The sequence below is a fragment of the Zootoca vivipara genome, chromosome 1 (genome assembly GCF_965207765.1).
Source record: "Zootoca vivipara chromosome 1, rZooViv2.hap1.1, whole genome shotgun sequence".
NCBI lineage: Eukaryota > Metazoa > Chordata > Lepidosauria > Squamata > Lacertidae > Zootoca > Zootoca vivipara.
In genome coordinates, this window is record NC_142582.1 from 124,994,453 (window position 1) to 125,009,446 (window position 14,994).

Genomic DNA, 14,994 nt, shown 5'->3' on the forward strand with positions numbered 1-14,994 from the left:
TCCCCAGGTTTCTCATTTGCCAGAGTTCTTCAAGCAAAGGCTAGGCAGCCATGTCTTTGGGATGATCAATTCTAGATTTTCTACATTGATCAGGAGGGTTGCTTAGTTTCCATAATTGAATTTTGCTTCTCTTGGTGCAGACTTTTTGCACTATCATCATATAAAAATACTTAGCACTTAAACATATCCAAAGAGATTCAAAGACATCTGCTTTTTGTAATCCTTAAAAGCTTGCAAACCAGGCCAGTATTATTATGCATTCATCTATTTAAAGCACTTCTAGTTCATTAAATTCAATCCCACAGCAGGATGCAATATATTGAGAGAACGAGAGTTTGCAGTTCACCAAGATTCTAAGATTCTCCTTTTAAGATTCAGACCTGTAAGGGGCTTGAAACTCAAAAGACAGACAAGGCACCTGCAGCTTTCCTGCCCTTAGCAGGACCAAATCTCACAATTCACCTATACCTGCATGGAGTTGTGTGCATTAGTGGTGACCCCGCCCCATAGAGTTCACTACCTCTCCAGGTCTAGGCACTGCTAGAAGCCTAAAAGCAGGGCCACCTGGTACACATATGCGTATCTCATTAAGCATAATGGACAGGTCTGTTCCCAAACACTACAGGCATATGGTAATGGAGGAGGATTCATAGGAACCCTAAGCCAGGTCAAATTATTCACCCATCTAGCTCAGTATTAAGGGACGCGGGTGGCGCTGTGGTCTAAACCACTGAGCCTCTTGGGTGCGAATCGCCGCAACGGGGTGAGCTCCCGTTGCTCGGTCCCAGCTCCTGCCAACCTAGCAGTTCAAAAGCATGCCAAAAAGTGCAAGTAGAATAGGTACCGCTCCGGTGGGAAGGTAAACGGCATTTCCGTGCGCTGCTCTGGTTTCGGTATTCCGTTGTGCCAGAAGCGGCTTAGTCACGGTGGCCACATGACCCGGAAAAACTGTCTGCGGACAAACGGCGGCTCCCTCGGCCTGTAAAGCGAGAGGAGCGCCGCAACCCCAGAGTCATCCGCAACTGGATTTAACTGTCAGGGGTCCTTTACCTTTACCTTTTTAGTTCAGTATTGTCTACTCTTGACCGGCAGCAGCTCTCCAGAATTTCTAGCAGAATATTTCACTCACTGCAACCTGATGCTTTTATCTGGCGTGGTGCTGAACCTGGGACCTTCTGCATGCAAAGCATTGAGCTATATATAGTCAATGCAGAGCTATGCAGATCTGCTTCCATGCAACTGGCTGCCCAGGCAGCAGGGAATTTTGACTGTGTACTTAGTATTACAAAGAGGAAGGAGGAGTACTGTACAACCTTTCTTAAGGACTGCTTTGTTATAACCTTTTTCGTAGGGATGAGGGGGGCCTAACTATCCAGCAAAAGGCAGGCACGTAATTTAAGTGAAACTCCACCAAAGTGAAAACAATCCAATATACCCAGGCTGACAACATACGCAAAATTAGTTATCCACTCTAGTTACTGCTTGAGCTTATGTAACAGACCCACATAGATCACTGTGCCAGATGGTCTCTTACACATACTACGTTGTCCTGGGGGCCGAATGTCAAGGTAACCACAAGGGGAAAGCTGAAGCAATTTATGCTGATGAAAGAATAAAAAGGGCAAACATCGCCCCATCATTTTCTTTTTAACTTTTATTCCCCACATCCTTGCAAAAATACCCTAATAGATAATATCCAGATTATCTGCATATAATGTTGAAATTACTGGCAAAATGCAACCTTCTTTTCAAAAGCCCCCCCCCCATGTTTGAAACCAGATTGCTACAACTTTTGTACCAAAAACCTCCCTTAGCAGGGGGTGGCTTCTTGTTTAGCCCTAAATGCTCCTTTAGAAAGACCATGAACCAGAAGATGCTAGTCAATTTGCAAATACAGTGGTACCTCTACTTAACAAATAACTCTACTTACGAATGGAGCTCCATCCTCCATCTTGGATGCGGTTTAGATAGGATTTTTTCTACTTACGAATTTTTAGATAGGGTTGCTTCGACTTACGAATTTTTTCTCCCAATGCATTCCTATGGGATTCGACTTACAATTTTTTTCGACTTACGAATGTGGGTTCGGAATGCATTAAATTCGTAAATAGAGGTACCACTGTATTATTTACAATGGCATTTCATTTTTGTAAATTTAAATTCAAGAAGGGGCCTTTTTCTTTTTGCAATGGCTCCCCATTTGTGAAATGCTCTCCCCCAGGGAGACTCACCTGGCACCTTCATTACAGATCTTTAGGAGCCAGGCAAAAACATTCCTTTATCACCAGACCTTTAGCTGACTGAACATTCTACGTCCTTTTAAATATGTTTTTTTTGGGGGGGGAGACGTTACTGGTTTGCTTTTGTTTTATTATGGATTTTATGTTCTCATTTTTTTTATGTTGTAAGCCACCCTGTGATCTTTGGGTGAAGTGCAGTATACAAATTTAATAAATACTCACAATACCCAATATCAAAATGGGTATTGTGGGTGGTATGCAATGAAGTAGTTTTGTTAGTGCTAAGACTTGTGGCTGTAGAACAGAATTTTACCCTCTCTCTGTTTCCTCCATATGCCCACAAATCTGTTCTAGGGTTTCCACCAACCTTCAAGAGCAAATTTGGGGTGGATGGGTGGCACACAGGGAGAAGGCGAGGAAGCTCCGTTGCACAAATGGAAATCCTTGCACTAAGGGAACTGTTTCATTGGATACCTCCCTACACTTTAATCTATTTCTTATGTTTAGATTTTTGTCTATTTCTTTCCATTTTATAAACATTTTCTCGAGAGCTAAACTTTGAATATGCTGAAAATGCTGATTTAACATACTCTTCAACCTTCTTTGCCCTTTGAAAATGTAAACATGTTTCTCATTATATTATATAGTTGCTCTGTTCCAAGCCATTAAAAAGAAAGCAGCTTCATACTGAACGTTGGGTATTTCTATTTCTGCAGCCAGGAGCTCACCTTTTTTTGCTCTACTGTGGTTAAAGAAACCTTCTTTAACTCTTACTTCAGCACTCAATTTGCTGCCAGGACTGTCGTATGCATTTTCATCTCATCTTCTATTTACTTTAAATATTGCGATTCATGTTGGATTTTCAGTATTTTTGTTTTGTCACTCTTACCCCAAACACTGCGCTCTGCTACCCCCTCTAGGGCAAGGAACCTCTGACCTGTGGGCTTCATTAGACCTAACAGGCCTCTCCATTTGGCCCACAAGGCTGTTTCAGCAACGCCATGCCCAGCCTGCCCTGCACCTGACTTCATATACTTTTCAAAGTGCTGTGGGTAAGCCAAGTCACCCTCGCTTAAGATGAAAGTTACCTGTACACTGTATTGTTGAAAATATAATTTGTTGCCTTTATATTTTGACATGAGACAATCACCCTTAAAAAGCACATGCATCAATCCGTTCATGCCCCTCCCCTATAGGCTAGGGCAGGGGTTCCCAACAAAATTTTCTCGAGGACCCCTCATCGAGCCGCTATTGTGACAAGGACCCCCATTAATTCCTAATCCTAAAATTAAAAAGTGAGAGCCAAATTAAGAGTCTTTTTATATTTTATATTTATACGTTTTTTACAGTTACAACAGAGTACTCCAGTTAGTTTTAATTTTCAGTTCTTAATGAGATGAGTTAAATCTGTCCTTTGAGTCCATTATTTCTGAAATATTAGGTTCCAAACCTGAAACTTTCACTCTGAAATCTGACCGCATGTTGAGCCGATTCCTATATTTGTTTTTCATGAAACACATGGAAGAAAATGCTTGCTTTGTTTACAAACACTACTGTTTTGCAAAGAGGCAGCGCGCGCCAGGGAGGAGGGAGGGGAATGGAGAAGACAGGGTACCTGCGCAGTAGCGCACAAATGAAGCCGACACGCGCAAAGCATCTTGGGGAGGTAAGCGTTAGTAGAATGTGCGCGCTGCCTCTTTGCAAAACAGTAGTGTTTGTAAAGCGCCACCTAATGGCATACAGCAGAACTACTGCCTCTATCTAATTCTAGTTTTGCGCTAGACTCTGCTCATGCAGGAAGCGGCCAAAACAAAAAATCTGTTATCATACGAAATATATTTAATATATTTTTTATTCTAATAGCATCTTGCGGACCCCTCTGGCATAGCTTGCGGACCCCTGGGGGTCCCCGGACCACCTGTTGGGAACCACTGGGCTAGGGCACCATATTCAACTATTGATTAAATCAGACAATCCTTACCAATTTCACCATTGACTTTCATTCCAGACAAAATGTTTTCCTGGTGTTTTCTTCAATGAGAGACAAGATTAAAGTGTACAAAAATGGACTTATATTTGAATTAGCACAGAAGAGTTAAGAGCTCAAACGGCCCAAAGAGTGCCCCAAAAATATTCAAGCAGCAGTGAAAGGATACGTGGAGTGCCTTCTGTTCTGCACACCAGGTAGAGGCAAGCAGCGATCACATGGGTCATCTTCCTCCCTCGGGTTAAGTGCTTGCTCACGGCCATCTTGAAAAAATTGAAGGCTGTATCAAGGCAATGCTGATTCAGTTGCAGTTGGTTCCCCAAATGATGGATCTGCCGTTTTCCTTTCAAGAGAAAACAAAACAAATAAATAAATAATACACCATTTGCAAATCATACTTACACTATGAATTAAAGTCAACTTGGTTGCTCTACACTTTTGGGTGGGGGGTTGTTTTGTTATAAAATAAGAAGTTAAAACGTTTAATGCAGCTAGGTTCTCTCTCTTTCTCAGATACTATATAATTTGCACCCAAGAAGGGGTTGTGTTCACTCAATGTGGGTAGTATATTTTTACTTAAAACAATGTATAGTGTTAAATATATACAACACTCGAATCAATTATGAATTTATGCAGTGCTGCCCACAGATTACAAAAAAGCAAACAAACTAATATATATCCACTTAGATAGCACAGGCTACAACAATTTGTAGCACATTCTTTCTTTCTTTCCAATAGTGGGTATATTCACAATTTTGCTTGTATAAAACTAAAGTGCAGTATTCATTTTTTGATGCTGCAGTCCCAGGCACTTGCCCGAGGCTAAGCTACACTAAAAAGAATGGATTTTACTTCTGAGTAGATGTGCATAGCATAAAATTCATATACTGTATGTGCCAAATATGTGCTACTATAAATGATAGATTTTAAGCTGTTAGAGAAAGCAAATAAGTTTAGGTTGGATGATAAATAAGCATGCATTTCAGTTTCCTCCCAAAATTGTCTATTTCCCCACTGCTCCCCCCCCAAAAAAACAGATTGTGTGATTCCACCACCACCCATGGCTTCAAACAGATAAGCCAAAGGTTTGTTAAGAAGCAGGATTGTTTTCATCTGAATAAATGTACAGATACGCTACTCCGAAGAGAGTGAACAATGCCCCTCAGTCAGCAGTCTAAGGGTGCATGTCTCAAAATTGCAAACAGAATACATTCCACGTTAGTTTGAAAGAAAAGTACAAGTTTTCAGTTCACCAAAAACCTGGCAAAGCACATTCTTACTCATGCAGGTCCCCTAACCGCAAACAAGGCAAAACCACAACTGAGGAAATCTGGCCATAGAAAGAGATGTGCCCTCTAAGTTTGCCACTGCTGTGGAAGCACTTCCTGCAAATCACATTTGAGGAGAGCTCAGCTGCCAGATTACAAAGATTAAGTTGTGGCTTCAAGAAGACGGATGCACCTTATTGCTTTGTTTGAAGCCCTTTAGATGACTCATAAGAGGATATGACACAGCTGGTGATACAGTTGTGGAAAGCATAGCACAGGCACATCATGCTAATAAACACTTCAGCTGCAGGAAACTGTGGCAAGAACACAAGCCCAAATTGAAGGAGAGTAGTTATAGAAGAACAGGGTAAAGTAAGTATGGTATTTATTGACCGGCCAATGAGTAGAGCATAGATTCAATATGTAAGAAAAATGTTTCTGCCATGTGTTGTTACAGGAAACATGCAGAACATTAAAGTTTCACGGGGATATTAGAAACAAATAACATTTCCATGCAGGGAAAGAAGTTTGCCATGTGGCTTGTTCAACAGTTTAAACTAAGCACATGATGACAACACCAGACTTGTTGGGGAAATGAAAACACTGTGTCCATGTGCATTACTTTGTGCTGCTTCTTCCGGACTTCCTATCAAAGCACCTTATAACACCAGGCTAAGGAGAGAGTAGCTAGAATATGACAGATAAGCTCTTATAGGGTTGGTTCACAACGCAACCTTCCATATGGGTCCTATGTCCAATGGGCCAAAATCTTCCACCACAACCAGTAATATTTTATATGATCTAATTCTAAAAGCTATGTTCATAAGGGCTCAGAAATCTGCTTTACACCACTGATCCTTTATACCCAGGGACTATACTGGGGTTGGGAAGCAGAGGCACTGAGGCACTCCAAATATTATAGGACTCCAATTCCCACCATCCTTTGCCCATGTTGGCTGGGCTTATGGGAGTTGAAATCCAGGAACATGTTCCCTATTTCTGGCCTGTCTCGCAGGATCTCTCCAGGATTTCAGTCACAAATCCTTTCCAGCCCTACCAGAAGATGCCAGAGATTGAAGCTGGAACCTTTTAAATCTAAAAGTAAGATCTACCAGTATACTGCATCCCTTCCCTGATACATTAATCTATAAATTCAACTTCCCCCATAATACATTCACTACGCTTTCTCTGTTGTCTGCATTGCCTACCAAATTTATTTGAAGAAACCCAATCCTGGCCTGTGTTATACCCGTTATAAACAGGGGAAGTGAGCTTTGCCCTGGGAATTACCAACTGCACTTGATGAGATTGACTAGAAATGTGGAGAAAGACATATCTCAATTCCTGAACTGTACTAAATATTATTTGGTCAACACAGGATGCTCAAGATCTTGCTTTTCCAATTCAAGTTGATAAACTGTTGCCGACAAAGCTCACATATATAATTTTAATATGTAATCTAAAAAGTGCCTTGTGTACTCCGAATCAGATCAAGGCTGGTGCCAGAAACATGAAGAATTATTCATGGGACTTTTTCCACAATGAATCGTTTTGATTAAAGCCAACCAAGCTTTCATAGAACCACCTGGTGTCTCTCTCTGTATGCTTGTCTGTACGTGCATCATTTTTGAACTGCGAGAAACTAGACTTTGTTAGTGCCGTCTTCCTGACATGAGCAATGCCCATAGTGCTGCCAATCCCAAACCCCAATTGCCAAATGCCCAATCTAGCACCATTTTGCTAATTAAATTAAATTAAATTGCTTGCAGATGTGCCAGTGCTGCACTGGTCTCTAACCCACATAAATTAACTATCCTGAACAGGCTGTGCCTGGCTATAATTAAAATGGGATGTGCAGGTTAATCAGCAACTATGTTTTTAATTTCCCAACAAAGGAGCATAGTGCACCCACCATTATTTTTAATTCCTAAGCCTCTTTAACAAACATAATCTGTACTCTGATCTTAACCCCACACACACATACACCAAAAGAAGTTGCTCCTGCAGGGCACAGTGCAGCTGATTCTCTTGTGGCTGCTTCAAACGTTATGAAATTGCGAGATGAAAAGAATACAAAGCTGGAACTGCCAACCAGCATGTAAATTCTAATGTGATCACATACATGTGCAGTTCTATTATTCCATGTATTTTGCTACATACAGATGTGGCGGGCAGCTGCAATGAGCTGGAGCTTCCCAGTGTGCATACCCTACATGCACCCACAGCAGAAATACATACTATGATTACTACATTATGCCCACCAGGCTGCACGCTAATTCCTAAAAAGAAGTACTTTCTCAATACCAGTTTTGTAATGCTTAGTAAACCCTTCTTTTTCCTAATGCTCAGGGGAGTAAGAAATACCATAATTTAGCACTGGAGTATAATGAAATGCTGTTTTCTTCTGTCTGGGTCTACAAGCCAAATGGTGCAATTTTAATTTTGTAGATTGTAAACTGTGTGGCAGCCCTTTGGACTAGGGGTATGGGTGGGCGGGCGGGCGGGTGAGTGAGTGTGTAAAATATAGCATGGCATACATTGAAAGTTCAAGCACATTACCGGTATGTCATCAGTAACCATTTCCCATTGACGGCAAAGTGATTTTGTTTATACTAATTTACCACATTTTTCCGTCTATAAGATGCCCCCATGTATAAGATGCCCCCTATTTTGGGGGACTCCAATTTAAGAAAATGGGGGGAAATGGCCCTCATGTATAAGACGCCCCCAAATTTTGGACATTGTTTTTTAGGGGAATAAACCTATGTCTTATACACAGAAAAATATGGTATGTCATCTTTTCACATCTTTTTCATCTGATGTCCCAATTTGCTCCCTATTTTATGTTTTTGGTGTATTAAAAGTAATTGTTAATTGTTTTAATGATTTAGCACTACGTTCCTCATTCTACTTTCAGTTACAACTGTCTCGGTTTACATTTGTTTTGGCAGAGTTTGGACTCCTTTACGGGTTCCTCATTTTAGCTTGTCTTTTTTAGCTGCTCTCCAAGCAGGGCAGGTGATAAAAATGTGGAACCAGTTTCCAGAAAACTGAAATAGTTTTGCAATCCTGGCTCATGGCACACCAAATAAGCAGGCCCTAGAGAAGATCCAGGTGGCCAGGCCATCTGTAGACTCCCAAACCCTGATTTCTCCTTCACCACCATGAAAGAACACTTGCATTAATAATCAAAAGGGGAGATAATTTTAACTTGCTGAAGGACCAGTACAGGCCTGCCTCATATAATGAGAAGCTGTGAAATGAATTTATAGAAACATGCTATTAGCTACCAAGTGCCAAGTTCAGACCAGCAGTGCTTCAAGTTCAGTATTTCGTAGGAATCTGAAACACACAACTACGTTTGCACCATGACGGTGTGATGACACCTCAATACATCAGCACAACAGACAATTCAGCAAGACTGCAAGGCTTCATCAACAGAATGCCTAGATTAGAGCCTCCGGATCATCCTCTTCACTCCAATGAGCTCTCTCTCAAGTGGTTAATAAAGCTGTATTCCCTGCAGGCCCAGAGAGCTTCAATCTGTCAACCACTATGCATTGAAGGGTGTGGAAACTAAGCAGCAATCATAACGGGGAATTACAGCTTTAAGGAGTGACAGCAAAAGATCAAGTGTATTTTTTTTCCCTGACTGGAGACCAGGGCATAGAAACAGCCCAATTAAGGCGAGAGTCAGTAAGCCTAGAAAAGCCAACACAGACTTTTGAGAAAATCCTGTCCTCGGGGGCCATGAAAAGCGCTTTATATATTGCACCTCAGTAACTTCCAAACAAAAGGTCAGGACTTCTGCTAGCATCAAGCACTGGGGTACATAGCATGTCCAGCTGTTCACTGAGAGTAAGTGGGTAGGGTAATGAACTTTGACCAGGGAGGCAACAGCTCAAATCCTAACTCTGCTACAAACCTCACTGGGTAACCCTGGACCAGTTGCTAACTTCCAGTACCGTGTTTCCCCTTTTTTAAGACGTAGTCATTATATAAGCCATAGCAGGATTTCTAAGCAATTGCGCGATACAAGCCATACCCCGAAAATAAGACATACTGATAGACCCTTCACCCACTAGCAATAACCCCCCTCCTGCCAGCCAACTCCCCCCTTAAAAATCTCTCCCCATTTTGCTGTCGCTCCACAGACACGTATTTCCTTTAAAAGCTTGTAAAAATGCACCGAACAGCCGTAGCTGCTGGCTGCCGAAGCCTTGTGATTTCTCTTCCCCGTTTCTGAGAGCATTTTTTTAAATAAAAAGATCCAAAAATAATTTTTTTAGCCAAGCTGTGTAAGCTCTACTTGGTGAAGGGGAGAAAAGTGGGGTGGGGAGGAGATGAAGGCACGAGGAAGAAAAGAGGGGCGATTGAAGAATGCAAAGGCTGTTTTCCCTTTTAGGGAGAGACCTCCGTGCGCGCGTCTGTCTCTCTCCCCCCCCCCCTGCGTCTCTCTCTCTCTCTCTCTCTCTCTCTCTCTCTCACACACACACACACACACACACACACACACACAGCCCACCTCTCGCTTCCCCCCACCTTTCCCTAAATTCCCTTCCATTCAATGCACGTTGATTTCCTCTTAACGGGAATCTCCCGTGTCTGATTGTTGTCTCATTGCTTTTACCGGGCATAAAGCAGCCTTTTAAAAATCCTGCTGCAGTTTTCTTTCTACCTTATGCTGCTTGGTTGTCTGTGGAGCTGCCCCTTTAAGGATTTGTAAGTAGTCTGGATCGCAGTCCTTGCCTTGGGGACTTTTATTTATTTATTAAGGACTTTTTCCTTCGCTGTTTGCGAGCTGCTAAAAGGAGCTGCTAAACGCTGCTTTACACAAAAGTTAAACTGCCGGTCCTAACAACACGTGCTTCCTCACCTCGCTGGCTCAATTGCTTCTCAATTGCTACCATTTACCAAGTCAGCAATCTTAATTGCTGCTTAGCTGGCTTCTTTGTTCTCAGCAGGTAGCTTCTTTGCTATCAGTGATAGCACTGCAAAGTGCTATGTTGTTGGAACTTCAGACAGTCTTGCAGTCTTGGGCAGCTGGCTGGTAGAGATCCTTACTTGCTTTAGGTATAGGCTACTGCTAGGACTGTATCACACAGATAGATTCCATTATACTGGTTTAGATTTAAGAAGCTCCAGTGTAGCAGATTGCTATTAAGTGAGTCCCCACCTTGGAGGAGAGAGAGAGCAGCCCTTCGCGAACATCCCAGGGCCGGGGAGAGAGGGCTGCACCAGGGACGCACACACCTCCCTTCCCTCAGACTCGTAATAAAAATACCGGTACCAGTAAGACATCCCACCAAAAATAAGCCACCCTGTGGTTTTTTGAGAAAAAAAAGTAATAAGACGGTGTCTTAAAAAGGGGGAAACACGGTACCTATTATAACCTACCTTGGAGAGTTTCCTGAGAGGATGCAGCAGGGCAGCTGCAACCCACAACCTTCCTGAGGGAAGAGGAAAAGTCAAAGGGAAGCTTCTGAGCTGGGCCTGGGACAGTCAGGTATAATGAGAAATCTCACTGATTCCACATGCCTCCGAAGCTCATTACAACATCAGGGACAAGCTCCCTTCAGGCTCAGGAGAAGGGCAGGGGTCCATCCCTGACCTGACAGTGTACTACAGAGACACTCAGATAAAATGTGGCTTCTTTCTCACTGCCTTCCAAGTGTCTCTCTCTGAAGTTCAGGCTATCATTGGGGCAGGGGAGGAGGAATGATGTTATTAATAATGTTGGTGGTGATCAATCGTCTTCCACAGGTGTATCTAAGGCAATGCGGAAAACATTGTAATTTTAAAATGTTTGGCATGCCAATCTAGGATGGAAGGAAAGTATGAGAGTGAGCCCTGTTTACCCTCCACTTGCTGCAACCAAAATACATATGGATTGGCTGGAATAAGAGCTCTGTCCCAGCAGAAAAATACACAGCTCCAATGGCTCAGATGCACAACCCATAACTACTAGAAGCCTTGCATTCAGTATAGTGGACCCAAGCATGTGGAATTCCATCCCAACGGAGATTAGACAGACACCCTCCTTGCTGAACTTCAGGCACCTGACAAAAATACTTTCTTGTTCCATAAGGCGTTTTATGGTCAATTTTCGTGGTTTTACTGTTCCTCTTTCTGTAAACTGTGTTTATGCATACCACTTAGAAATGTGAATAATTAAACAGTATCAAAATGTCTTAAATAAATACAAGTTGCAGCAGGAAACACTGCAAGGTGGTGGTATGTGATTCAAAGTCTCAGAATTCCAACATATCTCCAAAAAGACATACAATATATTTTACCTATCAGGTTTGCTTTTGTTTCTTTACATATTTGTTAGGATTCTTCTACTAGGATATACAGTACTAGAATTATGCCAACTTCTGAAACACCATGCCCGAGCTGAGGAATTGTCTGATCCTTCCTTCAAGACATAAATTATTCATCAGGGCACTGAATTACTTTTCACAGCCTCCAAGACATTGTCTTTTGTTTCTGTCATCTTCTGATCTAGGGCCTTGCTTGGAGGAGCATTTTCTAATTGGTCCTGTTTCAACATATATCTAAATCTGAAAATGGTGCCCCATAGGACATACCTTATAAAGTCCTATTAGTGAGCAACATTCTATGCCTTCAAAGATCATTTATCCACTACTACTGAAGGAGAAGCATCTGCAAAGAGCAGTGTTTATTCACAATAGTCAACTCTCTCGCTAGGTAGATCTGGCTAAAGATTGTGCAACAGGGGAGGGGTTAAGTGCAACAACACTATCATCATATACAGCTGTAGACAGTTTGTCTCCACTATGTAGATATCCTCGTTCAGGAATGGATGAGAGAAAGAGCTTTATAATGGGAAGCATGGATGGAGGCATTTGAAATACTGCTACATATGAATGCATGAATATATATTTTGTTGTTGTTTTAATTAAGTACTGCTGTTGCAAAAGTTCTTACAGATTTTCCCACCACATCAGCACCATCCACTTAGCTCATGGTTTCTCAAACTGTAGGGCGCATTCACCAAATGAGCAGCACCAGATTATCTAATAATCTCATAATTTGAGTGCTCTATCTTGCCACAAGGGAAAACAGACTATTGGGGCTCCACATTATCCTCGTTCCCACTAATTTTAAGATTAATTTAAGTTTTTTAATGGCTTTGCAAGGTGGGCCCACTGGCACATGATGGTACCAAGGAACCAAAACCATCTATTTGAGTCATGCAGTCTTCGCTTAAAATGGCTTATGATATCAAAGAGTAAATCAGGCCCACTGGGAATCATGGTTTGCAAACTGGGAGCACACAACTTCACCTCACCTCCACAACAATTATGCCCTTCACATTTTTAACTACAGCAATTATTGCGGACCTGTGGTCCTCCAGGTGTTACTGTACTATAGTTCCCAACTTCCCTGACCTTGATGGTGGAAGTTGGAACAACATATGGAGAGCCACAGTTCCCCAGCCCTAAACTGCAGTTTCAGTCCTTGATCTTTGCGGGAACTGTCTTTTGTGTTTTCATCAGTGCTCATATCAATGCAAAAGCGAAGTTAACAAAGCAAAGAATAAAAGTAAAAGGAGTGGGGAATTGCCCTGGACAAATACCCATGCTGCAATCGCAGTCTTTTAACCATAGTTAGGAAATCAGGAGCATTATGGCTGCTCTGGGCCTAAGACCATTTTACAGACCATTTGCCAGCCTTTCCACCAGATTCTCAGCCTTTGGTCTCCCCAAATTTCCCATAGGTTTATTTCAATGACTCTTGACTTAAACAAGAGCTTGGGCAGTGCTCTTAGGAAAGCACTTATTTATATCGTTGGAAAATACACAAATAGAAATACAATGTAAAATGGAAAGCTATTAAAAACAATAGTCCCGCCTCCACAGACAGAGGCGGTGTGCTTCTCAATACCAGCTGCTGCTAAATCACAAGTGGGCAGAGTGCCATTGCATAAGCATCTGGACCAGATGGGCCTTTGGCCTGGTCTAGCAGGGCCCTTCTTATGTTCTTGAAAATACTCTCCTACTGAAGACTGCAGAAGCTAAAACTTCTTGAAAACATTGTCTGCATTACATCTGACTAAAACAAAATTTGCTCTAAAAAGAGATCCCATGGTGACTCAATTAAGTCAATGAGCTTTCTCATTTCCAAAAGTATTAACGACCTTCCAGTATTAGAAACTCAGATATATAAGCTAGGAACGAATGGCACCTTAACTCTAGGTTACAGTCACCACAATGGAATATCTATTCGCCAGGGGTTGGGCTAGATAACCCCCAGGGTCCCTTCCAATACTACAATTCTTTGACTCTATGATCTCAACTACATTGCTTGACTGTAGTTGTTGTTGGTTATTGAATTTATATACCACCCTATACCAGCAGGTCTCAGGGCGGTTTACAGAATAAGATCAAAATATAAAACCACAAAATCCATAATCAAAATAATAACAACAACCCAATAACACCCCACCCCACCCCAAAAAACCCCCACATTTTAAAAGGGCATAGTTTGCTCTTCCAACAATTCACTTGTCCCAATATGCAAGAAGGAGAAACACACACAGTAGAAATGGAAATGGGATTAACTATGGACTAAGGCAGAGGTTTTTAAACTGCAGTCACCAACCTGGCGCCCAAAAATCTCCACGTAGTTGCAATTGGACCCATGCCAGTAGCAAAACGCACCTGGCGTCTGGCTAATTTCTAACACTAAGCTTTTGGGCAGTGGCACCCTTCCTGTAAGGCCAAGGTTTGGCTTCGCATGTTGTCCAAACGAGGACTCATGGGTAAGCTGTCTCCTAACTGATCATCAACAGGGACTACAGCTCATGGCTAATAGGAAAAGCAAAGCAGTAAAAAGGACTGGGGATGAACAGGGCAGTTGTGAGCATCTCTGCCGTACATTCACACGACACAGTCTCAATGAGTCGTACCTCGGCTTACTGTTGTGCAAACCGGGCAAAGGAGATGCTCAGTGCTTATGATAAACCACAATGCCCAGAGCTTGAATTTCCTTAAATTCCTGCTGTTTTCATGCAACAATCACGAACCTCACACAGTGCATTTTGGGTTAATAAGAATCTGAATGATTTAGCTATATAGCCTTTCCCTGCTCCTCGCTTATTTTGGTTTGTGGAAAAGATTCATAAGCCTCATGAGTGCAGTGCAGCTTCTTAGAAAAACAAAAAACGAAACAAAAAAATCAACTGATTTGCCTATAATTAGCCCACAGCTTTGTTGTATTCTGCACTGGTTAATTTCCCTTTAAAAGGCAGCCCCCATCATGCCTTTTTCTTCCCTTTGTTCTAGCACAAAGGATTCCCAAGACTGGAAATTTTCAGAGAAAATAAAAATTCTTAATAATAAAAAATGTGTTAAGCTGCAAAAGAAGATCATGCACCTCAGAACAAAAGGACCTCTTGAATAACCCTCAAACTGTTCCAAGTCAGCTACTAGCTTCAAGAACAAGGATCTCAATGACCGAAACCATTCGCTCC

At 42.0% G+C, this 14,994-nt stretch overlaps 1 protein-coding gene across 3 annotated transcripts in view; it reads right to left on the minus strand.

Annotated features, from left to right (window-relative positions):
- BRF1 (BRF1 general transcription factor IIIB subunit) overlaps positions 1-14,994 on the minus strand; it is a 202,972-nt gene that overhangs the window by 155,763 nt on the left and 32,215 nt on the right. For 2 of the 3 annotated variants that reach the window (XM_035104684.3, XM_088673764.1), the window contains exon 3: positions 4,397-4,570. In XM_035104684.3, coding sequence (XP_034960575.3) covers positions 4,397-4,570 — 174 coding nt within the window. Of the gene's footprint in view, positions 1-4,221; positions 4,571-14,994 lie in introns of all 3 variants that reach the window. The other variant, XM_088673763.1, reaches the window with a different exon arrangement.